This window comes from Cynocephalus volans, chromosome 16, assembly GCF_027409185.1.
Source record: "Cynocephalus volans isolate mCynVol1 chromosome 16, mCynVol1.pri, whole genome shotgun sequence".
In the NCBI taxonomy this organism is placed as follows: domain Eukaryota; kingdom Metazoa; phylum Chordata; class Mammalia; order Dermoptera; family Cynocephalidae; genus Cynocephalus; species Cynocephalus volans.
The window spans coordinates 18,824,359-18,849,532 of record NC_084475.1 but is presented as its reverse complement, the minus strand read 5'-3'; the positions used below and the strand labels follow the sequence as shown (position 1 = coordinate 18,849,532).

Genomic DNA, 25,174 nt, shown 5'->3' with positions numbered 1-25,174 from the left:
GCCCCTCAGATGATGCCGTGAGGTCTCTCTCCTCTCTTCTCCTTTCACCCCCCAGCTGACCCCTGCAGTGTCAACTTCATTTGTGGGCAGATGCTTCCCAGGTGGTAGCAAGAATGGCTCCCCATTGTTCTAGGCTTGCAACACCCCCACAGCTAGCAATCCCAGAGAAAGCACAACCTCCACTGTCCTGGCATCCTCACCAGACCCTCATGGGGTCTGCAAATGGCCCTGCTGGTACCCTTGTTTAGACCCACTGCCGTGCAGGAGTGGCAAACCCGAGTCACGGTCCCGCCTCTGTGGCTGCCCCACCAGAACCATGTGGAGGGGGCAAGAGGCATCTACCGAGGGGAGGGACTCTGGCAGAGCCAAAGCAGTGGCTGCCGCCATCCGGCCCCTCCCTGTCTTCCCCAGGGTGGTGAGCAGCTGGATCGAGAGGCGCAAGGTGCAGTCTGAAAAGGCCAACCTGATGATTCTCTTTGACAAGTACCTGCCCACGTGCCTGGACAAGTTGCGCTTCGGGTTTAAGAAGATCACGCCGGTGCCCGAGATCACGGTCATCCAGATGATCCTGTACCTCCTCGAGTGCCTCCTCACGGAGAAGAACGCACCCCCCGACTCCCCCAAGGAGCTGTACGAGCTCTACTTCGTGTTTGCCTGCTTCTGGGCCTTCGGTGGCGCCATGTTCCAGGACCAGGTGATGGCACAGCGGGGACCTGGCCGCCCCAGCGAGGTCTCTCGGCGTCCCTCTGAGCTGGGCCCTTTTTTATTTTTGGTTTGGTTTTTTTTAACAGCTTGTAGATTATCGAGTCGAATTCAGCAAATGGTGGATCAATGAATTTAAAACCATCAAGTTCCCCTCGCAGGGCACGATTTTTGACTATTACATTGACCCCGACACTAAGAAGTTCCTGCCGTGGACAGACAGAGTGCCCGCCTTTGAGCTGGACCCTGACGTCCCGCTGCAGGTACCTTTGCCCACAGCGGTGACCGCCTGACGTGGCCGAGGAGCAGGACTGTGTAGCGCCCACGCGCACCTGGACAGAACGTCCAAACGCAGACGGTTTCCCACGGTGGGACCCGGGAGGTAGAGCGTGGGACGGGTCGGAAGGTGGGACTGGACGTGTTGTGTGAGTCACGGCTCCGCTCCCGCCCAGGCCTCTCTGGTCCACACCACAGAAACCATCCGCATCCGCTACTTCATGGACTTGCTCATGGGGAACTCGTGGCCGGTGATGCTGGTGGGCAACGCTGGGACGGGCAAGTCGGTGCTGATGGGGGACAAGCTGGAGAGCCTGAGCACAGACGACTACTTGGTGCAGGCCGTGCCCTTCAACTTCTACACGACCTCGGCCATGCTGCAGGGTGAGGCCAGGGCCGGGGCGGGTCCTCACGGCCCAGCCTGGCCACTCTCAGCAGGCTCAGTCCACACGGCCGCCCACCGCCCCCACCCTGCCCCCTTTCCCCGTTGTCCCTCTCACTGCAGGGCCAAGGAGCTGCTGCCACCTCTTCACTGCCCATGCACCCCCCCGCCTTTCCCCCTGAGTGGTAGCCAGGACCCCTCCTCCGGTGCCCCAGGCAGCAGAGCTATGGTGGTGGCATGTGGACCACCAGTTGAGGAGGTGGGTCCCAGGGGAGCATCTCATAATCAATCCGAGGTGGCCCAAAGGTTGACCGAGGGCAAGGTTCCTGCCACCCTTGCCTCTGACCCTCTCTGTTTATCCCCAGAGCTGGGTTGCGGGGAAGCCCACCCATTGGCCAGGATCTCACAGGCACAGGCTTGGGGTGCGGGGGGTGATGGCTGAGCCTCTGCCCTCTCCAGGGGTGCTGGAGAAGCCACTGGAGAAGAAATCGGGGAGGAACTACGGGCCCCCTGGAACCAAGAAGCTGATCTACTTCATCGACGACATGAACATGCCCGAGGTGGACAAGTACGGGACTGTGGCACCACACACCCTTATCCGACAGCACATGGACCACGGGCACTGGTATGGGGCTGCTGGGCAGGGCCAGGGGATGGGTGGGACCACGGGACTATGGGGGTGGGACCATGGGGGTGGGATGGGACCATGAGGGTGGAGCCATGGGAGCAGGGCCATGGAGTGGGGTGGGACCACAGGACTATGAGGGTGGGCCGTGGGGGGGCCGTGCGGATGGATGGGACCATGGGACCATGGGGGCATGGCTGTGAGGCATGGCAGTGGGCAGGGCCAATGGGTGTGGGGCATTTTTGTGGGGCATGGCCAGGGGGTGGGTCAGACCCTGGGGCCGTGGGGGTGCGGCCACAGGGAGGGGCAATGGGTCGACCTGTGCTGGGGGCAAGGCCATGGGGCAGGTCAGTACATGGGTCCATTGGGGGCTCTGCTGGGATGGGCCACAGAGGTGGTGTGAGGAGCCACAGCACTACAGGGCCACAGGGCAGTGAAAAGGTCACATCGAGGTCTCGTCCCATCATCCATTCCACAAACATGTGGCCTAAAACCCCCACGGAGGGGGGACGGACAGATCCCCCTCCCACGTGTGGTCTGGCGGGGGAGGAAGAGGTGCTGTTACAGAGCTCAGGGAGAGCTCTGAGGAAAGCCCCCGGGACGGTCACAGAGGAGCCCGCACCAGCACTGCATCAGAGGTGCCCCTGGGGAGGCCGCAGCGCAGCCGGAAGCTGGAGGCTGACTCAGGACCGGCCGTGGGACCTCTGAGGGCAGAAGGAATGCCATGCGCAAAGTGTGGCACGTGGAGGAGCCCACAGCCAACGCGGCTGGGCTGTGAGAGCTGGGGAGGGTGCCCAGCGGCTGCAGCCAGACCCAGCACCTCTGGGCAGCTGGACCAAGCTTGGGCTCTCTCCCAAGGGCACTGGGAAGCCAAGGGTGGTGTGTTTAGTTTTGTTGTTTGGAAAGATCAGATCAATCCATTCAGTTGTCTCTTAAAATAAGCAAGTAGTCCAGGCCAAACCTGGCAGTTCTGAGACCAAAGGAACCCCAGAAATCAGTCAGTGGGTTCAGGGGCCAAGAAATGGAGGCACAGAGGAGTTAAGGTGTCTGCTGGAGGTCATGGCCCTAATAAGTGGCAGAGCTGGATTTCAAGTCCAGATATGTCTCACCCTGTTGCTCACCTTTTCCCCAATGAGTGGCTCTAACCCAGCAGGACAAGGATGAGGCATACAGTGAGCTGTGGGCTGTGACATGGGCACAAGCGGTGTCAGAGATGACTCCCTGGGGAGGGGACAAGGCCGGGCCAAGGGAGCCACTCTAAGCAGGGGGCCTGGAGAGACAGTGACATCTTTGAGGAAATGAAGGTGGTGTGGGATGGGAACCTGAAGGTACCAAGACAGGAGAGGAAGGTGGGGAAACTACGAGGGCCATTGTGTCCCTCCCCCACCCCAGTGGGTCTCCTGTGAGGTTCAGGAGGACTCAGCCTCAGCCCCTCACTCACACAGGCCCCTTCCAAGCCCTTAAAGTGGTTTCACAGAGTCAAAAGTTCTTGCAAACTTTGCTCAGATTTTTGTATGCTTTTCCTTAGAAAGGGCCCTCAATGTTGTTAAGCATTGGCCCTGGGTCCACACCTACCCTGAGTTTATCCTGAACAATCTTCAGGAGGGATGGCATGGTCAGATTTGAGTTTTCAAAAGATCCCTCTAGAACATCAGATAAACGTGGCCCCACGATGACAGGGAAAGATGGACCGTTTAGTGGACATGTCAGGACGTGTTAGGGAAAAGCTCATTCAGGGAAAAAAGGTCAACCCAGAATGCTGCCTCACACACAGGCGAGGGGGCCCACGTGGAGTACACAGCTCCAAGCAAAAGGCAAACTGTGAAGCTGATAGAAGACAATGCAGAGAGAGAGAGTACCGCCGTGACCTGGGGACAGGCGTGGGCAGGGAGGGACTTCTCAAGCAAAAGCTTCACAAGCATAAGCCAGGAGGCAAATAATTGATGACTGTGGTTTAGAGTAAAATTAAGGAAGTTCATTCAACAAGAAACACTGTGGACAAATATAACAGTTAACAGAATGGGAGAAAGTATTTGCAATGACTGAAACTGACAGTAGATTAATATCTGGAATACACAGGAATTCCTGTAAATCAGCAAGACGCAACAACCCCCAACACAAAGAACAGGCATAAGAGAGGAAAACCCCAAAAGTGATGAGCACATGAGAAGACGCACAGACTCTTTATACCCTTTATACTCACCCAAGTCCCTGGAAGTTTTACATCTGCTCATGTCAAGGAGATTATTCAGCCTGTTTAATAATAACAGCCTGTAACACTGATAATGATAGAGGGGGTGGTAAACTTCATTGAGTGCTGTGGTACTTCAGGCACTCTTCTGTATTAGCCTGTTTCTGCTGCTTATAACAGAATACCTGAAACTAGGTAATTTATAAAGAAACAAAATTTATTTCTTATAGTTTAGAGGCTGGGAAGTCCAAGGTCCAGGGAACGCCCCTGAGAGGGGCCTTCTTGTTGACCGGTGACTCTCTATAGCAGCACAGGGTATCACACAGCGAGAATGGGCTGAGCAAGAGAGCCCATTGTCACTTGCTCTTTTTAAAGCCATCAGAATCACGTTCGTTACTCCATGCATGGATCAATCCATTTACTAGGGCACAGTCCTCACAATCTAATCACCTCTTAAAGGCCCCACCTTTCAATTACCATAAGTGGATTTTCCACCCCTTTCTTAACACTGTTATGATGGGGGTCAAGTCTCCATACACGAAACTTTGAGTGACCCATTTAATGCATAGCACCTTCCTAGTGTTTTCCATGCATTACCTCATTTAATCTTCATCCTGATTCATTGCACAGAGAGATTATCCAATTTACCCACCGTCCCGACACTACTCAATGAAAGAGGTGGACTATAAACCCAGACCTGTAGTCTGAGTCTCTCTTTTGCCTCCAATTGCAAAATTATGAGGGCATGAAGTAAACTCAGCTGTTCCACATGTAATCAATATTTATCGAGGGTTTTTTTTTTTTTTAACCACATGCAGAGCATTCTTGGGGGCAAGGAGGGGACACAGCATTAACGCTGGCCTCCCTCCCACAGGTATGACAGGCAGAAGCTGACGTTAAAGGATGTCCATAACTGTCAGTATGTGGCCTGCATGAATCCCACTTCCGGATCCTTCACCATAGACCCCAGGCTTCAGGTAAGCAGAAAGCAAACTCATGTCAGCCACCTGCCTCAGCCCTGCGCTTGCTCTAGCAAATGAGAATAAAAGCACTGGCTTTGGATGTCAGGGCTGTGGGCTGATGTTCCCTGGAGAACTCTTACCCCTTCAGAATGTGTCAGGAAATTCTGGGGGGCCGGGAAGACGAGAGCCATCCAGCCCCCCTTATGACTGCCAGATTTAACAGATAAAAATGCAGATGCCCAGTTAAATCTTTATTAATATAAGTATGTCGCACACAATACTTGAGACATCCTTATGCTAAAAAATATGCACTTGTTGTTCCTCTGAAATTCAGATTTCACAGGGCACCCTGTATTATGTCCGTAGCCCTTCGCAGACAGACCTCACTCTAAGTTATCTAAGCATAGGGAGAGCAGGAGCAGAAAGCCGGGCCCGCACTCTGAGCCACTCTTTGGCCTCTGCCAAAATTTTTCTTGAGAGCATGAATTTGGTTGTTTCACATACAATCGATATTTAACGTGACTTTGCCACATGCAAGGCACAAAGAGGAAAACAGCCCACTGTGATCATGCCCCAAAGCCATTAGACAGTGAGGACAGGGTCTGCTCTCCTAAGAAGGCGGCCCCGGCCATGAGCTGCTCCCCAAGAGCTGCCTGACAGGAGTCTGTGTTTGTTCTGGGGCAGCGCCACTTCTGCGTGTTTGCCGTGAGCTTCCCCGGCCAGGAGGCCCTCACCACCATCTACAACACTATCCTCGCGCAGCACCTGGCCTACCGCTCGGTCCCCATGGTGATTCAGAGGATGAGCAGCCAGCTGGTGGCCTCCGCCCTGGGTAAGCTGGCCAGCCTCGCCCCCTCTCCTGTCAGTAAAACCTACGGCTTTATGGGGCTGATGGTTCTTTGTATTTTCCCCTGGTAAATATTTTATTTATACTTTGAAATCAATATTTTTTAAATGATGCTGTGTTTCCACAGGAGATATTGTGAAATATAATTGCTTCGGTGGTGGTGGGTGGGGGTGGGTGGAACATAGGAAATTCAGTGTACAGAAATGATTAACAGCAGGGCAGAAAACGTCCCCCCTCTTTGAAGGGCTGTGCTGATTTCTTACTTAAATTGTCACCATTTCATAGTCCATTTGCTTTAGAAACTTTAAGCTCTGCACTTCCTGGGGCCATTAAGAGTATGTAAGAATCGATGTGTCTTTTTCCTATAACAGCCTTGCATCAGAAAATCACAGCAACATTTCTTCCCACGGCCATTAAGTTTCATTATGTCTTCAACCTCAGGGACCTCTCTAACATTTTCCAGGTACTGTTCTTTCAGTTTTATGTCATGCTGCCTTATGACCAAGTCCCTGATCTATAGGTGCTCTCCTCTGCTGATCTCAGGAGAGAAAGCAACGTGAACTGGGAACTGATGATGGTGGTGGTGGTGGTGATGGTGATGGTGATCATGATGGTGTTGATGGTGATGGTGATATTGGTGATGATGTTGATGGTGATGATAATTGATAGTGATGGTGCTGATGGTGGTGGTGGTGGTGATGGTTGTGATAGTGATGGTCATGGTGGTGATGGTGGTGGTGGTGGTCATGGTGGTGGTGGTCATGGTGATGATGGTGGTGATAGTGATGGTCATGGTGGTGATGGTGGTGGTGAAGGTGATGGTTGTGATGGTGATGGTGTTGGTGGTGGTGGTGATGATGGTGGTGGTCATGGTGGTGGTCATGGTGGTGATGGTGGTGGTGGTGGTGATGGTGGTGGTGGTCATGGTGATGATGGTGGTGATAGTGATGGTCATGGTGGTGATGGTGGTGGTGAAGGTGATGGTTGTGATGGTGATGGTGTTGGTGGTGGTGGTGATGGTGGTGGTGGTGATGGTGGTGGTGGTGATGGTGGATGGTGATGGTGGTGGTGGTCATGGTGGTGGCGATGGTGGTGGCGATGGTGGTGGTGATGGTGGTGGTGGGGTGGTGGTGGTGGTGATGGTGTGGTGAAGGTGATGATGGTGATGGTGTTGTTGTTGGTGGTGGTGGTGATGGTGACAGTGACGGTGGTGGTGATGGTGACGGTGGTGGTGGTGGTGGTGATGATGGTGGTGGTGGTGATGGTGGTGGTGGTGATGGTGGTGGTGATGGTGGTGGTGGTGGTGGTGGTGGTGGTGATGGTGATGGTGGTGATGGTGGTGGTGGTGGTGGTGGTGGTGGTGGTGGTGGTGGTGGTGGTGATGGTGGGTGGTGATGGTGGTGGTGGTGATGGTGACGGTGATGGTGGTGGTGATGGTGACGGTGGTGGTGGTGGTGGTGGTGGTGGTGGTGGTGGTGGTGGTGGTGGTGGTGGTGGTGGTGGTGATGGTGACGGTGGTGGTGATGGTGGTGACGATGGTGGTGGTGACGATGGTGATGGTGGTGGTGACAATGGTGATGGTGGTGGTGGCAGTGACGGTGGTGGTGGCGGTGACGGTGGTGGTGATGGTGGTGGTGGTGACGGTGGTGATGGAGGTGGTGGTGGTGGTGACGGTGGTGGTGATGGTGGTGGTCGTGACGGTGGTGGCAGTGGTGGTGGTGGCGACGGTGGTGGTGGTGGCGATGGTGATGGTGGTGGTGACAGTGATGATATCGGTGTCTGTGATGATGGTGCTGATAACGTTTCCTCTCATTTAATGTCTGCTGAGTCTGAGTCAGGGATTGGGTTTGGCTTCTTACACTCCCATTTTCTCCTCCAACAGCACATAAGGTTGCTACCCATATCCCATTTTACAGAGTGGGAATCTGAGGCTCAGGGAGGTGAAGCGAGGCCTGTCTCCTCCCCCTTTGTGTCAGCTCAAATGTCAGGGTCTCCCAGAGGCCCCCTCCTCCTCCCCACACACTGTGTCTCACTGCCCTGTGTATGTCATGTATAGCACACATCATGATATGTAATTACTTGTTATTTTGTTTACTTGGTTACATCTTCTCACTAGAATGTAAACTCCATGAAGGCAGGGTCTGTCTTGTCCTCACTGTATCCCCAGGGCCCAGAAACAGTGCCTGGCAAATAGCAGACCCTCAAAAAGCACTGGTTAAACTTGGCCAAGGTTACTTGGTTAGTAAATGGCTGAGTTAGGACTGGACCAAAACAGGGTCGCTGCAGAGCCTGAGCTTGTGACCTTCTGCTCTGTGTCCCCCACCATGATTAGCCTCCCTTGTCATTTCCCCCCAATTCACCCTTAGCCTTGTCGTGTGAGGAAAATTCCTCTACATCTCTCAGGACACAGCCACACTCTCCAATCCCCAGGACTTGCATGACCATCAATCAGTGGCTTCCCCGGCCCCGAGTAGATGTTGTGCCAACAGCTTAACCGTCCCCTCCCTGGGGAAGTGGCCATTTCTGATTCCACCTGTGCATGGCACTTGGCTCGGCTTCATAATGCATCTAGGATGCTGACCCTCCTGTGCTGGGGCAGGGACTCTTATTCTCCACAGCAGAGATTCTGAAAATCCCACTGGACCTTGTCCGCCTTTGGCTGCATGAAGCTGAAAGAGTGTATGGTGACAAGATGGTTGACGAAAAAGACCAGGACACACTGCGTAGAATCACCATGGCTTCCACCAAGAAATTCTTTGAGGTAAGTCAAGCCCGCAGACCCCTCTGCTGAGCGCAGAGAGGCTCCAAGAAGGTAGAGTGGCTGCGCCCACGATAGCTCCAGCCCTCTTGGAAGGGCCCTTTGTGGTGATGGGAGGGTCCACATTAGGTCCCACGTGGTGACTCAGATACATGGCTGTGGAGCTAAGGGAGGAGGAATTGACCACTCAGTAGATCAGGGTGTGATGACCTCCCTCCGTCCACGTGGAGTGCAGAAGAGCCCCACCTAGTTCGGCGTGCTCTGCTGGTGTGTCCTGTGTGTTCTTGAGAGAACCGTTCCATTGGTCCACTCATTCCTGATGTGACCAGAATTGAACCATCCCACCAGGGAATTTTGCCCAGTGGTCTGCTGGGCCCACAGCAGCAGTGGTTTGGGCCCCTGGAGACTTGGTCTGGCATCTTGGGGACGTCTTAGGCCTCATTGGCAAGGTACTGGGGCTGCTATTAAGTATCTGTGTCCATGGTAGCAAAAAATAGAAGTATCTTCTCTCTTTTTTCTAGGAGCTGGGTGATGAACTCTTATTTGCCAAACCAAATATCTTCTGCCACTTTGCTCAAGGGATTGGCGATCCCAAATACTTCTCTGTAACCGATGTGGCCCATCTGAACAAGCTCCTGGTGGATGTCCTAGACAGTTACAACGAAGTCAATGCAGTCATGAGTTTGGTGAGTGGTGCTCACACTGATGGCAGGGGCAGGTTCCTGGGCATGGATTTCCTTTCCTGTCTCACTGTAAACGTCCACAGGGCATCCTGTGGGCTGCCCAACCCGCAGCAAGGCACTGGAGGCGGCGATTCCTCGTGCTCTGAGGTGTCGAGGTGTCTCTGTCTTCTCTCCAGGTGCTGTTTGAGGACGCGGTGGCTCACATCTGCAGGATTAACCGCATCCTGGAGTCTCCCCGTGGGAATGCCCTGCTGGTGGGGGTGGGCGGCAGTGGCAAGCAGAGCCTCTCGCGCCTGGCAGCGTACATCAGCGCCCTGGATGTGTTCCAGATCACCCTCAAGAAGGGCTACGGGATCCCCGACCTTAAGGTGAGAGGTGGCTCTTCAGTAAGCTTCCCTTGGGGGAGGGGAAATGGAGAAAAATCTCAACACCCCCTTTTCCAACATGAAGCCAACCAGCACAGAGAACCTGAGTGTCACCAACAGTCCTGATCTGAAGGATCTTTATCTTAGAAAGTAGAGCCAGTGGACCTGCGCCTGTGACTAAGGCGAGCACAGTGTGCGTCTCGATTACCTGAAGGATTTGAGTCCAGAAAGGCAACATGATCATAATGGCAAAGGGACTGGATTCTTGCCCTCAGTCACCGAATGTTCTGAATTGTTCCCAGTTCTCCAGATTAAAGAATTCAGAACCATTACGAGGTGTCTAACCACATGCCTGAGATTCTGGACAGCTGCATTTTGAATTAATTAAATAAACATTAGTGTAAATAGGTCTCCCATGCCCAAGACATGCTGATGAGGCTTTTTATTGATTTCTTCTTCCCGAAAATTTGCTCTCCCAGGGAACTGTGTGCTAGTCCAACACTATTAACCCAGAGCAAATCACCACAGTGCTGGAGATTAGACCTGAGATTGATCTGCCCACGCTGCAGTCATGTCTCTCTGCATTAGTGCCGGGACTGCAGCTGTGGGGTCAGGACGACCAGACCCAGGGAGAGTCCTGAGGGCACCCTCCCCACGGTGCATGGCACTACAGCAGTTGCTGGCCCAGTGGCTTTAGCGGGGCAGATCTGGAGCTAGAGCTCAACACTCTGGGGGTACTGAGGCAGGCCCAGGGGTCTGCTGACAGAGGCCCTGGGAAGTGCTGGCTGTGCCAGGACAGCCAACCTCTGGGAGAGCCTCTGGTGTCTGGTTGTCATGGTCCTTTCCTTTCCTATGGATTCTACTCCTGATATGAAGGACTAGCCAACTTTGTTTTGTAAACCCTAGTGTTAAGGGAAAGGTCCTAAGACAGGTACTGCCAAACGCTGCCTCTGACCTGAATCTGTGTGCATGGGTCCTATGGGCTCTGGGGCTACCGATGGAGTTAGTCCACACTGACCTCCCCACGTCCACCCCAGTGGTGCCTGGATGTTTGCATCTGGAGCTGTACAGTTTTACTGTTTTTTTCTCTGTAGAAGTTTCCAGTCTATTAACCAAATTGTATTGGTTTATGTTCACAATCGCATCATATTCTTTGCCCTGTCCTGATGTGGATTTTGTTCCTGGTCCCTCCTTGTGGGGCCAGTCGTGGTGTGCAGACTTATTCTATTCACAGGCATTGGCTGCACCAAGTCTGTGATCTCTTCTCTAGAAACCCATTACCTGGCACCCATCACGAACCGCTCTGCACTGATCGTCCGTTATCATGTATTCGGCAGCTTCTGTGGATTTGGAACTAAGGATGGGGATAATCAGGGCTGAAGGTCCTTGCGTCATATTGTAGGAACCAGACTCCTGGACAGTTGCAACATTTGCTGTTACTGTTCTAATGATGGTGTTACAGTCATCTGCTAACTGAATGTACATGTTGCTAGTGTAACGTATACACTCGTGGTGATACAATGTCATTATCAAGTACTGAGGAGGCTGTGGCTGCCGCTGGAGGTTAGAGAGGCCACGGGAAAGGGGTCAGGAGCTGACCCTGGAGGACACCGTGCTGTGTGGAGAACCCTGGACGTGGTCTCAAGAAAGCCAGATGCCATCTAGATGTCTGAGCGGAGGAGCAAGACCTGGCTGTGCTCTGGGACAAAGTGGAGGACCGTGGGGAGGGGACAGATGCCTGGCGCCCCGCAAAGGCAGGGGGAACGGGCTGAGAGAGGGGAGCAGAGAGAGAGGACAGAGGCCACGCGGTGGCCGGCAGGGAGGGTGTGGATGCGGGGCGGGAGCCTAGGCCGGATCCTCAGCTGGACCCTCAGGTTCCGCCCCACACCTTCCCCCAACAGTCCCCAAGGCAGGAGGGAAGGAAGGACACCCAATAAGCTGAGGGAGGGGACAGCTCATGGTCTAAGCAGCTCAGGCGGCCTACCTGACTTCCAGCAAATGTGGACAGCGGAGAGACAGCCACCAGATCCGAGAGGAGGGGCCACCGGCCCTCTGGCCCTCAGTGCCGGGACTGTGACTGAGGAGGCGTTACTGCCCAGTGTCCCGCGCTACCGTCTCGCCAGCAAGAACGACGCGGCACACAAAGGATCCTTCTGCAGATCAGCTTTAATGCATCTTGAGAGGGAGAGCATAAGCTTGCCAAAAATGGAGACCCCGAGCGAGGGAACCCGCGCCCTTTATATAGAGACTGCTCCTCGCCTAGGACGTGCTCCTACCTTATTGGTGGCTGCCTAATCGGCCCAGGCGTGTTACCGAGCAGCCCTGCCCTCCACCGGAAATCAGCGCCATCTTGTAATGGCGATTTCGGGCAGCTCCTCACAGCCCAGCTCTCCCCCTGACCCCCGGCCCCTCAGACTCACTCCCGGACCTCGGCTCCATGTTCCTTCTCTACCAGCAGTGACGGTGGCCAGAGCGAGGAAAAGTGCCATCGAGTATGTTCTCGTCAAAGAGGGGTGGCACGTGCACCCCACTAATGCTGGTCCATAGACACGCCTAGATACAGGTGACAGTTCACACCCTCGGGCCTGGTGGCCAGCAGAAGAGGATCAAGAGGCCAAGCTTCCCACCTGCCGGCGATGACGATGACGTGCTGCCCGAGCAACAGCAGCACGGCGGCACTCTCCACCCAGGGAGGGCATGGGGCCTGGGCGAGAGCAGGACGGGACAGGTGCCAGGGACCACAAGATGATGAATTCAGCTTTAGAAATGTTGGCGTCTGAAGAACAGAGAGGACAGCCCGGAGGACAGGCCGATGCACAGTGCACATGTGAGGGTCAGAGGTGCAGGGAAAGGTGGGAGTTGGAGATTTGGGGACTGTCCTCTGCAGCAGAGAGGGTGGGAGTGGAGGGCTGTGCAAGAAAAGAAGCAAGGGAGGACGAGGCTGAGGAGGCCGGACTCCCCGGGGCAGCCCCACGGTCAAGGTGGGCCAGACAAGGGGCCACGGGACAGCAGTGGCCAGCAGGGATGGGGACGTGCCGCGTGGGACGGAGTGGCCAATAAAGCAGAGAGGATCGGGCCTCAATATGGTGGGGCTGGCTAGGGGTCCAGGCTGCGGGGGTCCCACGCAGCATGTAGCAAAGGCCCGGCAAATTCTCCGAGAGAAAGCCCAAGAGTCAGAAAGACAGGCCAGGCGAAGGTGCAGCCGACACTGACTTCTCTGCAGGAGAAGGGGCGGGCGGGACGGAAGCAAGGCCACTTCCCACGGGCTGCACCTCTCAGCACATTCCTGGCCTCTGCGCCCCCACAGCCTTGCCCGAGTCTGCCTCCCTGACCTGGGTGGCTGCACAGGGCTCGGCCTAGTCTTTCCAGGCAGCATCCTTCACCTTCGCCAGACTCGCCCAATTCAAAATCTGCACGTGCTGGGACCTTACAGCTTTTCCACTGGATCATCCCTGGCCCTCCCCTCTGCAGTCTCATGCTGGCAAGGGTAGGGGTGGCCCGGCCCCGCCAATGGCCACCTTCCAATTTGCAATCTGGAAGCCAGTGCTGTTCTCCCTCCTGCATCCTGGGGTTGAACGTTGGGCCATGCACACAGTTAAGGCACCATGTTTGGATCTGGTCTCTAGCCTTGGTGTTGTCGGCCTCCAACCTGACGCAGCAGCATGAAGTGGGAAGGCGGGTCTTTCTGCGCTCAAAGGCGCTGCTAATTCCAGAGATGGCCCCTCGTCTGCTCAACCCACCTGTGGTCTCCGCTTTTCCATGCTTGGAGCTTTCCCTCCTTTTTTTTTTTTTTTTTTTTTTTTCGTAGCTTGCCCAAAATTATGGAATCTGAGGCTTGCTTTTGAGCCTGGTTATACCCCAGCCGGCTCCAAAGAAAGAACTTTGGTGACATTCCTCTCTGAACAGAGGGACTTCCTTCAGAAAGACACAACTAAGCCACGCGGGGTGCCTATAAAAGATGATTTTAATGCCTTTCAGGAAATCACAGAGGCTCGTGAGTCTCATAAAAAAAATTACTGTCTATCTCAAGACAGTCAGAAACAAGGATCTTGAATGTTATAACCACAGAGAAATGGTAAACAGATATACTAACTATTCTGATTGGATCATTATACAGTACACGCATGTATTGAAACAACACACTGTACCCCACAAACATGTACAATGAAAAAAGTAAAATAAATTGTTATAGATAAGCAAATCACCAAAATGCTGAAAATTCACATTAATCCTTGAAAGACCCTGGCCAACATTTCCTAATGCGTATGCACATGTAAACTGGCATCTTTTTCAAAAAGAGTGAGCCATTTACACTGCTCTTTTTAATATTTTTTTATTTAATCAAAATTGTTTATACGTATTTTGGAGGTTCAACATTGAGATATATTGATCAAATCAATATTACTAGCATATGTATTGTTACAAATTGTACTTATTCTCTATGGCCCTTGTCCAATCTCTCCCTATCACCCTCCCCCTCCCCCCTCTAATCACCATAGATTTCTTCTCTCCTTCTGAAAGAGTAATGGTTACTCTGTTGATTTGTTACCTAGATGATCTGTCCAATGCTGAGAGGTGTGATCAGGTCCCCCAGTATTATCATAGAGCAGATGCTTCTTCTGTCACTCTGTCTTTTTCGTGACCGGCACTAGTGCACCGGCCATTCCTATATAGGATCCGAACCCGCGGCTGGAGCGTTGCCGCGCTCCCAGCGCCGCACTCTCCCGAGTGCGCCACGGGCTCGGCTTCTCCTGTCACTCTGAAATGGGCTTTGTGGAGAGAGACATCCTCTTCTTTTCTTTATCTCTGCTGGTGACTCTCCTTGTGTCAATGCACTCCAGTGGCTGGTGGACCATCTGCGTGGTGGTTGTGGCATCGCACTGCTTTTGTGGCAGCCATGGTTATTGTGGTGGCTGTGGTGGGCCATCCACATGGAGGTGATGTTTTTGGCATGCCTCTTGGTGCTGGCAGTATGCCTGGTTGTGGGGAGTGTCTGGTCCCCAGTTCCATGCCTCAGGTAACCAGGTGGGCCCCAATGCACTGGTGCTGTGTGTTTGGTTGTGGGAGGGGGGGTCCAGTCGCCTTCTCCATGCCTCGGGTCCCCAGGCAGGCCACAAGGCACTGGTGTGGTGTGCCTGGTTGTGGGAGGGGGGTCTGCTCCCTTTCTCCATACCTCGGGTCCCCAGGCAGTCCCTGAGGTGCTGGCACGATGTGCCTGGTTGTGGGAGTGGGATCCGGTCCCCTTCTCCATGCCTTGGGTCCTCAGGTGGTCCCTGAGGTGCTGGCAGTATGTCTGGATGTGGGAGTGTGGTCCGTTCCCCAGCTCCAAGCCTTGTGTTCCTGGGTGGGCCCTGAGGTGCTGCTGGTGTAAGTGGTTGTGGGTGGTGGTACAGTCCCCAACTCCAGCCTCATGTCCCCTGGTGGGCCCCAAGGCACTGGTGGTGTGCCTGGGCCAGAACTAATTTTTTGTCCTTTGCTTACTTCTAAAACGGGAGAACTTCCTGTGGGAACCAGTACTTGAGTTCTGTGATTGAGCTAAATTGCTACTTTGCTGCTGTTTCCCTAGGGAAGGCTTTTTGTGCAACTCGGGGTTTAATGATTGACCTTATAGGTACTTCTGGCTCTCCAGAGACGTGGTGCAACTGGGTTGTGTAGAAACTCTGATCTGGATCTGAATCTTTTTTTTTTTTTGTCATTTTTTCGTGACCGGCACTCAGCCAGTGAGTGCACCGGTCATTCCTATATAGGATCCGAACCCGCGGCGGGCGCGTCGCCGCGCTCCCAGCGCAGCACTCTACCGAGTGCGCCACGGGCTCGGCCCTGGATCTGAATCTTTTCATCAAACTGCACCCCATGCAATTCTTCATTCCCGACTGGTCTCCTCTGACTGGTCCTGCACTGATTGGGGGGCAGGTCAGCTGTCCTTGCTGTGTCCCAGTGTTCTCCTGGTGGGCCCGTCTCCCCATCACCCGTGCTCCAAACACTTCCCATGGGGCAGGGCCTGCGCCAGTCCTTTGCGATGACTCACTGGTCTCTGAATGGCTCCCCTTTTCTCAGCCGTTCTCGCTCCTCACTCCTGTGTGGGTCCATGGGAATCCTATTAGTGGTCTTGCTGTCCTGGGGGCCACCAAGGCCCTCTTCTCCCCTTCCACCTCCAAGTAACCCATCTGAAGGGCACAGCTGCGGCTTCTGCCGGCTCCTGCTCCGTGCGCTCAGCAGCTCAAGCCTTAAAGCGGCCGCGGCACGAAACGATCAGAGCAGTTTTTTCTTTCTCTCATCGTGGCTTCTCCCACCTTCATGAACTCCACAGGTCTCTCCTCCCCTTCCCCTGAGCTCCAGTGGCCCCAGCTTGGCTGATGTTACATTTTTATAGTTGTAAATTGGTTGATTTGTGGGAGAGAGTGACGCTGGGGACCATCTATTCTGCCATCTTGACCAGAAGTCCCTCCACTTTTTTTTTAAACCCCCTGCATTATTCTTCCAGAATTACTATAAAGGCATTTGGTCCAGTTATTTCTTTAAATCCTCCTGGGCATGTGAAAGGAGTTACATGCGGGTATAGACTGCCTTGAGCAGTGGTCCTGTCTTTCCAATATTGTCTCCCAGTGCAAGCCTGTGGTGTATTTGTTGGGGGCCTATTTTAGGGTCTCCATTTAAGGGGTGTTTTTCTGTCCTTTACTGTGTGTGTGGTAAAACATACATAACATAAAATTTACCATTTTAAGTGCACAGAGCAGTGGCATTAAGCACATCCACACTGTCATGCAGCCGTCACCACTGTCCACCTCCAGAACTTTCCATCTTCCCAGACTGAAGCTCTGTCCCCATTAGACACCAGCTCCTCGTTTCCCCTCCCTAGCCCCTGGTGACTCCATTCTACTGTCTCTATGAACTTGACTATTCCAGGGACCTCACAGAAGTGGAATCCTATGGTACTTGTCCTTTTCTGACTGGCTTCTGTCACTCAGCATAATATCCTCAGGGTTCATCCACGGTGTAGCATGTGTCAGGATTTCCTTCCCTAAGGCAGAATCATACTGCACTGTATAGATGGACCACGTTGTGTGGATCCTCGCACGTGCTGATGGACAGCTGGCTTTTCTCCCTCGCTGTTGGGAACATGCTGCTGTGAACACGGCTGTGTTCTGCTCAGGGCTCTGGATCTCCTTCCAGACCCTGCATGTTTCTTATGAAGTTGATCCCAAGGTGTCCCATTCTGGTGGTTCTGGAGGATGTTTCTAAATGCACATCTTCTTGTCAAGGACTCTAAGTGTGTCCTCCTTTGGTCCAGGTTGACCTGGCTGCTCAGTACATCAAGTCTGCTGTGAAGAACGTGCCCTCGGTGTTCCTAATGACAGACTCCCAGGTGGCCGAGGAGCAGTTCCTGGTGCTGATCAATGACCTGTTGGCCTCGGGGGAGATCCCCGGGCTGTTTGCAGATGATGAGGTGGAGAACATTATTTCCTCCATGAGATCGCAAGTGAAGTCCCTTGGCATGACCGACACGCGGGAAGTGTGTTGGAAATTCTTCATTGAAAAAGTGCGCAGACAGCTCAAGGTAGGGCTCCCCGTCTTGGGCAGGGTCCCAGGAGCCCAGCTCAGTGTCCTGTCGCCTCTGGGGCTTGGGTCTTCACTCTGTGCAGAGTTGGGACTGTTCTTCACGAGATATGGAAACCTGTTAGGACAGTACAGGATGGGGAGGGAAGAGGTGGCCTGATGAACTGGAGACTGGAGATTGTGTCACGTGGACCGTGAGAAATATCTTGAGGCTAAAAGAAGTGTTGTATACACTCCCCCTCCCCACAAGCAGCAAGTTTAGGTACGTACACCTTGACCTCAACATTACCTCCAGGGAAAGCGGGCTAAACTACCCTGGTAAGACTGAGAGCACCTTGGATCCTTTGGTCCGGTCCTCTGCAGAGCTCAGCTCCTTGAGAAGGAAGGTCCCCATCCTGCAAAAGGGACTGCACGGCCTGTCTCCACAGCACCTTCTCCAGCTGGGGTCCCAGGGAGTCCCTACCCTGCCTGGAAATAAATTAGCCATGTCCTTTGGGAGCCAGCTGAGGCTCTGTGTCACCGGAGACCACAGCCCTCCCTGTTCTCGGACATCATCCCCCCATGCGGATGCCCACTCGCCACTCCTTCCTCCAGCTGGCCTTTTTTTAGAAATAGCAGCCACTTCACAAGGGTTTGGGGTTTACCCTGTCCCCACCATCGCTAGGGGGTGTCCTAAAGTCAGTTGAGCATCTAATCCGTTGTGATGCGATGACCTCCTTCATGCCCAGAGCCAGGACAGCGCCTCCCAGGCCCTCAGAGAGGAGACCCCGCAGAGCGCTGTGCTCCTAAGTGCGCTTCCTGCAGCAGGTGCAGATCTGGCCTCAGCACCGCCCTCCCTGGCTGAGTGGCTCGTCCCGTCCGTGTCCCACCTCTATTCTAGGTGATTCTGTGTTTCTCCCCTGTGGGCTCCATCCTGCGTGTGCGAGCAAGAAAATTCCCTGCTGTGGTCAACTGCACGGCCATCAACTGGTTCCACGAGTGGCCAGAGGACGCCCTGGTGTCCGTCAGCGCACGCTTTCTGGAGGAAACTGAGGGGATTCAGGTGAGTCACTGAGCTGCCTCTGCTGGCTAAAAAACTCATGCTAAAACAATCCACAAAGAACAAAGCGTCAAAATGGTAAACAGAGTCAGGCAGCTGGTTTTTTGTCCCATGACCCTGTGATACTATGCCACAGGAATGCTCATTTCCAATCAGCCCTGGTGTGGCTGAGGCCCGGGGTGGACAGCGGATGCTGTGCAGACAGATGGGGCTTTTGGCCTAGTCCCATGGGTTGAGTTGAGTGTGTCAAGACTTCATTAACTGTGGTAAGTGTACACAGTGGCGCACTTTATTGCTTTGGGCCTCTGGCTCCAACAGGGCTCTGCCTGGGGCTGCTGCCTCGTTCACCCTTGACCTGCCCTACTTTCGGGCGTGACACGTAGTACTTGCTCCGACAGCGTCTTTTCTTGTTGCCGGGAAACCGCCATTACACACTGACCTCCCCTGACCCAGTCAGCGTGAGCAGCGAGCAGCCCTAGGATAAGCCGCACTGACCACCACGTCTGGGTTTTAAATGCATATTCAGTTATTAAGTAGGATAGAGTAAACCTGAAATTAGCGTCTTTCCTAGCTTTTAACAATGGGAAAAAGAGCCTGCTTGTCATTAGAGCGTCACTATGACACCAGCCATGCCCAGTAACCCTGCAGTTCAGACGGGCACAGATTTGGGTTACCAGTTCCCAAGACGGGGGCCTCCTAGGAGCAGGGAATGACCCCATCACTAGCGCCAGCGAGGGCTGCCACCTACCTGCTGAACAAGTGTGCGCTGGGTGGATTTGTTTAAAATTTAACCTGAATTAAAATTAATATTGCTTGGGCAATTTCTGAGGCCGAACTCCCAGTGCCCGTCTCCGGGTCGGTGGGCAGTCCCAGGTGGCTGGAGAAAGTGTGACTAAATCCCAGGACCCGGCACAGGAAATCTCAGTAAAGGTTGCTGAATTTCCTGGGATGCGAGAACATTCTCAGCCCTGCCCTCCCCCAGCTATGCGAGTGTGTGAGCGTGTGTGTGTCAGAGGGTGATGATAGGAAGCTCTGCTGTGTCCCCGCCCTGAGCTCAACCCTTCAGTGGTGTGAGGTCACTTCATGCCCATAACAGTCCCGGGAGGCATTGCTCTCACGAGCCTTTTTCGATGGCTGAGCGGGGCCTTGATGCATCTCGTCCGGGGTCTGGGTGAGTCCAGGAAGCCCCACCTCACTGATCCACCGTGGCCAGCAGCAGCTCCTCAGGCCTCTCCAAGAGTAAGGCCGGGCCCCGCAGGCCCCTGGTCGTGCGCATGGGCCCCAGGGTGACTTCGCCCATCTGGTCTTTGTAGCCGGAGGTTAAAGCATCCATCAGTCTCTTCATGTCCTATGTGCACACCACCGTGAATGACATGTCCAAAGTGTACCTGGCCATTGAGAGGCGCTACAACTACACCACCCCCAAGAGCTTTCTGGAGCAGATCAAGCTGTACCAGAATCTACTGGCCAAGAAGAGAATGGAGCTGGTCGCCAAAATTGAGAGGCTGGAGAACGGCCTGATGAAGCTGCAGAGCACAGCTTCCCAGGTAGGAGAGATGGGGCTCAGGCTGCAGTGACACCACTGTCACAGGCTCCTATGGGAGAATGAGAAATGTCCCCTTCCAGTGATAGTATACATGTTCTAATACTGAAAACTAGATTCCGGATGCTTCCAGATGCTCCTCTTAAGTGGCTGCTTTGCACAGGTGCTGGTCCCAGCCCTGCGCGGGTGACTTCTGTCAAGTCCAACGCGGTCAACGAAGACGCATCCATTCTTAAGTGCCATCTGCGCCCTGTGCCCAGCTCAGAGAGCATCCTCCACACTTTCTTTTGCTGTATTGATTTTTAAGTCTTCTGCCTGGCTTTAAATATCCTCCGTAATGCAGTCCTGGCCTTTTTCTCTTGACTGCCTGCTCGTGGCGCCTCTCAGGGAGCCTGGTAAAGAGCTTCCTCCTCCAGGCCCGAGCTGTGAACGAGCTGGGGCCTTCTGGTGGCTTCCAAGGGGGCTTTGTGGACCCTGCCCCAGCTTTCCCTCTCACTCTTCCACCAGCCTGGAGGGCCCATTGCTTCCCTGACCTCCTCCACACTGTGACTCAGTTAACCTTTTTTTAACCAGTCACCTTGATTGCCACCCCCTTGAGCACCAGGAACATGTCTTATACTTGTGACCTGGTGTACACAGTCAGTGCTCAATAAATACTCACCTTTGAGATACTGAAAAGACTTCCTCGGGAGTGGTAGGCTACCGGCCACCCCGCTGCTGTGCTCGGCCCCTCGTGCCGTCCTGTGGGAGCCCCGCTTGCCTGCATCTGGGTTCCTCCTCCAGGTTGACGACCTCAAAGCCAAGCTGGCGGTCCAGGAGGCCGAGCTCAAGCAGAAGAATGAGAACGCCGACAAGCTGATCCAGGTGGTGGGCGTGGAGACCGAGAAGGTCAGCAAAGAGAAAGCCATCGCTGACGAGGAGGAGATCAAGGTCGAGGTCATCAACAAGGTGGGTGCCGAGCAGGAGGGTCACTGCGCACGGCTGTGCTCGGCTGGACGCCCCGAGGGCTCAGCTGCCGCCACAGGCGCTGGGGAAGGCTGAGGCTCACGTAAGAGGGCGAGTTTCCCAAACCAGGACCCTGGAAGCAGAGCATCATGGTGCAGGCCCCCTGCTCAGAAGAGGGCTTTCCTTAGAGAAATGCTCATCCCTGCAGCCGAGCTCCTCAGAGGGCTGTCCCCAGGCCATGGTGGCGGCCCTGCCGGGAGAGCGTAAGGAATGTAGGTTCTCAGCTCGGCTGAATAGCACCTGCATTTTAACACACGACGATGATCTGTGATCCGTGAGCACGTCAAGGGTTGAGAAGCTTCACGCCACTGGAGCCTGCTCCTCAGACCTGCTGCTCTGGGCTCCCCCAGAGGTTGGATGTCACTGGCCCGGGGTGGACACCTAGCTGGTTTGGGTGTCGATCTGACTTCTCCCTGCTCTCCCCATGCCTTTTGTGTCGTCAGTCCCATGTCTATATAATTTTTTTGGTGGAGGAGGGAGGCGGCAGGCCGGTACAGGGCTCAAACCCTGGACCTTGGTGTTGTCAGCACCAGCTCCAACCAGCGGAGTTAACTGGCCAGCCCAATTGCTTGCTGTCTCTTGAGACGGCCGACAGCAGCCCAGCAAGTAGGTTTTTCTGCCTTGGACAGAGCCTCCTTCCACAGGCCGGTAGGAGGTGGGCGCCTGCGCAGTTTCCTCCTGTGCTGGGACGTGGAGGGACTCAGGCCAGGCAGGGCAGTCAGGAGCTCATTTTCACCCAAACAACCACAACCCTGTTAGGCAGATGGGGAAACTGAGGCTGGGAGTGGTTGTTAACTTGCCCGAGATCTCAAAACTAGCAAGTGGCATAGTCAGGATCCAGGGCAGGACCCAAGCCCTGAGTCCTTGGTTTCTGTGACTTGCTGTCTGATGCTGACACGCAGCTGTTAACATCTGGGTGCCCTCGTCTCTCCAACCCCTCCACCCAGAAGTGTCCCACTCAGGGATGCTTCAGGGAGGACACCCTGGGTGCTGCCCTTGTCACAGCCGACTGATTTAGTGCCTCCCACCCCCTGGTCCCACATTGTTCCCAAAGCAGGGTGTGAAATGGGATTCTGTGGAGGGCTTTTTGCCCTGGCTGGGGCAGAAGGCTGCCCCCACAAGGGAAGACTTGCAGAGAGAGACCCTCTCCTTCCGTCCTTCCTTCTTGGGGCCCAGCAAAGCCCTCAGTCCCTCGTGATGCTGTTCCTTGCTGATAAGATACTGAGCTCCAGCTGGGCTCTCTGCCAGCCATCCAGAGAGTGACCATTTTACCCATGAGTGAATGAAAGAACGCACGCATGCCTGAAGGTGGTCTTCCTTCCTTAACGGAAGGATGAGCCGTCTGCTCTGAGATGTCCATTTTGGAGGGATTGATTACACAACAGTCCCAGAAACAAGAAGACCTCAAAGCCAGGGGGTGGTCTGGGCGGCCCCCAAATTTCCCCTCCCGTCTTACAAGCTCGAGCCAACAGAATAGTTCCCATTCCGGAACCCCAATGCTGCAGATTCATTCTGCTTGCTGGAGGGCTGGGGGCGGCCGGCTCCAGAGGGTGACCGAGCACGTGCAAAGGGGTGTCAGTGAGTGGGGTGCAGGTGGCAGATGGGGCAGATGCATGGGCAGGGTGCAGCCTCCTATGGCAGCCCACCCACTGGGGCTTGGGCTGCAGGTGAGGGGAGGGCTCACACACGCCCCATGGATAGACAGGCAGGTCTGCATCGTCCCCCTGTCTGGCTCCCTCCAGAATGTCACTGAAAAACAAAAGGCTTGTGAGACGGACCTGGCCAAAGCAGAACCAGCCCTGCTGGCAGCACAGGAAGCTCTCGACACTCTGAATAAGGTAAAGAGGGGAAGGAAAGAAAAGAGGCTCTGGCCCAAGTGCAGAGGAAATGGCCCTTGCCGTGGGTTCAAGTGGGGTCACCCTCACAGTAGCTGTCACGGAGGGCCCAGGCTAAATCTCCATCAGACGCACCCTGTCCCTTGTTTTCAGAACAACCTGACAGAGCTGAAGTCCTTCGGGTCCCCCCCGGATGCTGTGGTCAACGTCACCGCCGCCGTCATGATTCTGACTGCCCCCGGGGGCAAGATCCCCAAGGACAAGAGCTGGAAGGCTGCAAAGATCATGATGGGCAAAGTGGACACCTTCCTGGACTCCCTGAAGAAGTTCGATAAGGAGCACATTCCCGAAGCCTGCTTGAAAGCATTTAAGTGAGTTGGGGCTTGGTCATGCTGCCCAGGGTTCTCTTCCTTTCCTCATCGTGTCAAGGCACTGCGGAACCTTCTGCCAGTAGCTGGCCCCTAGAAGTGTGCTTGCTAGGGGAGGGGCGGGGTCTTGGGCTGAGCAGGATGAGGTGGAACCCCAAAGACAGCAGGTGACCTTCTGGGCACGTCTGGCTGCACCTGAGTCATCCAGGGTGTGGAGGTGAAGCGTGGCTTCAGCTCCCGGGAACCCCATCACCCTCTGTCTCCCCCACTTGAAGGAATCTGGGGCAAGTGGAAAGGCCTGTGGCTCAAAATCCAGGCAGCACCTCCCTATGCAGCACCTGGGGCCCAAGCACAAGCTGACCCCCGGCTGACAAGCAGAAAACCTCGGGCCACAGGACCAGGAGACAGGCCTGTCCTTGTGAGAGCAGCTGACCATGCACACACACGCACACACACATGTGCATGCACACTCGCATGCACAAAAATGTACACACCTGTGCACACATACACGTGAATGTGAACATGTATGCACACACGCAAGTGTTCATTTGCCTGAGGCTCCATCGTGCATCTGTCTTTCCACTGGTCCCACTGTACAGGTCCCACATCTGGAGGGAGCCCCCCCCCCACAGGGCAGTGACTCCCTCCGGAGTGGGGTGGGGGGGTACGTGGGAAGGGTGTCACAGAGACTTCCGTGAGCTGGCATTCCCGAGGCACCCCAGTCTGTAAGCGTGCCAGGCCTGTTTTCTACCCCCTGTGACTCCATGTCCAGCCATCTCCTGGTAACCCAGCGTCAGGGCCCTCTGCCCCTGGCTGGGAAAGAGGGCCACACCCTGTGACCTCAGTGACCCCAGGTGGGACCCCAGTGTCTCCCAGCTCCCGCTTGTGAGGAAGAGGTTTGGACTATTGAAAAACATTTGGTAAATATAGAATAGTTTAAAGAATGAGACAAAAAAAACAAGAAAAACACTTGTAGGTCTATTACCAGGGTGTGGGCACTATCGGCATGTATATTTCTTTTCAGTCTTTTTTCTAAAGTTTTTTTTTTCCACAGTTGAAATAATACTGTACATACATAATTATTTACTCTGCTTTTATTTTTTACTTAACATTGTGGGAGAAAACATCTTTCCTTACGTTGTTAAGGCTCTTCATAAGCTTGACTGTTTAGCTGCTGTACAATCTTGCTGTAGATGAATCATGTTTACTCATTTCCTCCTACATCGTTGAATTTTTAGGCTCTTCTGTTTTGCTATTATAAGTAATGCCTTGAACATCCTCTCCTGCCACCCAGCAAACCTCCGAACTGCCACCATCCCACACTGATGTGTGTTTGAAAGATGCAAATTCAATTTGGTATTAGCCTAAACAAAGCACAAAATAAACCAGAGGAGAAATGATGGGCTATATTCCAACCTAAATTTGAATTGCTTTTCAATTAATATTTTAAATTATGTATTCAAATTTCTTCCTGCTGACCAGTTTTGTTATATTAATGATATTCTCAAAATCTTTTTTTAAAAAAATACTAGTTTCTAGAGCATCTGGACTGCACTTGTGGGCATTTTTCTTGGTCACATTGACATCCCCCTAACATATGACACCTGCAATGTCATCTCTTACAAGTCTCATTCCTACAACCTTATCACCTTAGCTCACAGTGCCCGTGTTGAAAAACCGGGCAATGCCACCTTGGGGAGGCAGGAGGGGCAGAGGGGGCACGCGGGGGGTCATCTCCAGGGCCAGCCTGGCTCTGTGTGAATCCCAGACCTGCACCTTCAGGGCTGTGCCACCTTGGGCGAGACGCTCAGCCTCTCTGGGCCCATTTCCCCAGAGTAAGATGGAGCAGGGCTCTGGTGCAGTCTCCACGAGCTCCCAGAGCAGTGCTTGACACAGGTCGCCGACGCGACAGGGTGGTAAATCAATCCTGGTTCTACCACTTCCTGTCGCTGTTACTTTGGACAAGTCACTGACCCTCTGGACTCCAGTTCTCTTGCCTATGATGGAGTCGTTGAGAGTTAAACTGAGATCAGCTA

General features: G+C 54.0%; 1 protein-coding gene across 1 annotated transcript in view; it reads left to right on the top strand.

Moving 5' to 3' along the window:
* Positions 1-25,174, top strand: part of DNAH17 (dynein axonemal heavy chain 17) — a 127,458-nt gene that overhangs the window by 77,246 nt on the left and 25,038 nt on the right. The window contains exons 44-59 of the mRNA XM_063080212.1: positions 412-694; positions 792-965; positions 1,155-1,362; positions 1,820-1,985; positions 5,051-5,153; positions 5,823-5,970; positions 6,357-6,448; positions 8,585-8,746; positions 9,265-9,429; positions 9,603-9,794; positions 17,083-17,349; positions 18,229-18,390; positions 19,701-19,934; positions 20,714-20,878; positions 22,678-22,773; positions 22,924-23,141. Coding sequence (XP_062936282.1) covers positions 412-694; positions 792-965; positions 1,155-1,362; positions 1,820-1,985; positions 5,051-5,153; positions 5,823-5,970; positions 6,357-6,448; positions 8,585-8,746; positions 9,265-9,429; positions 9,603-9,794; positions 17,083-17,349; positions 18,229-18,390; positions 19,701-19,934; positions 20,714-20,878; positions 22,678-22,773; positions 22,924-23,141 — 2,835 coding nt within the window. The remainder of the gene's footprint in view (positions 1-411; positions 695-791; positions 966-1,154; positions 1,363-1,819; positions 1,986-5,050; positions 5,154-5,822; positions 5,971-6,356; positions 6,449-8,584; positions 8,747-9,264; positions 9,430-9,602; positions 9,795-17,082; positions 17,350-18,228; positions 18,391-19,700; positions 19,935-20,713; positions 20,879-22,677; positions 22,774-22,923; positions 23,142-25,174) is intronic.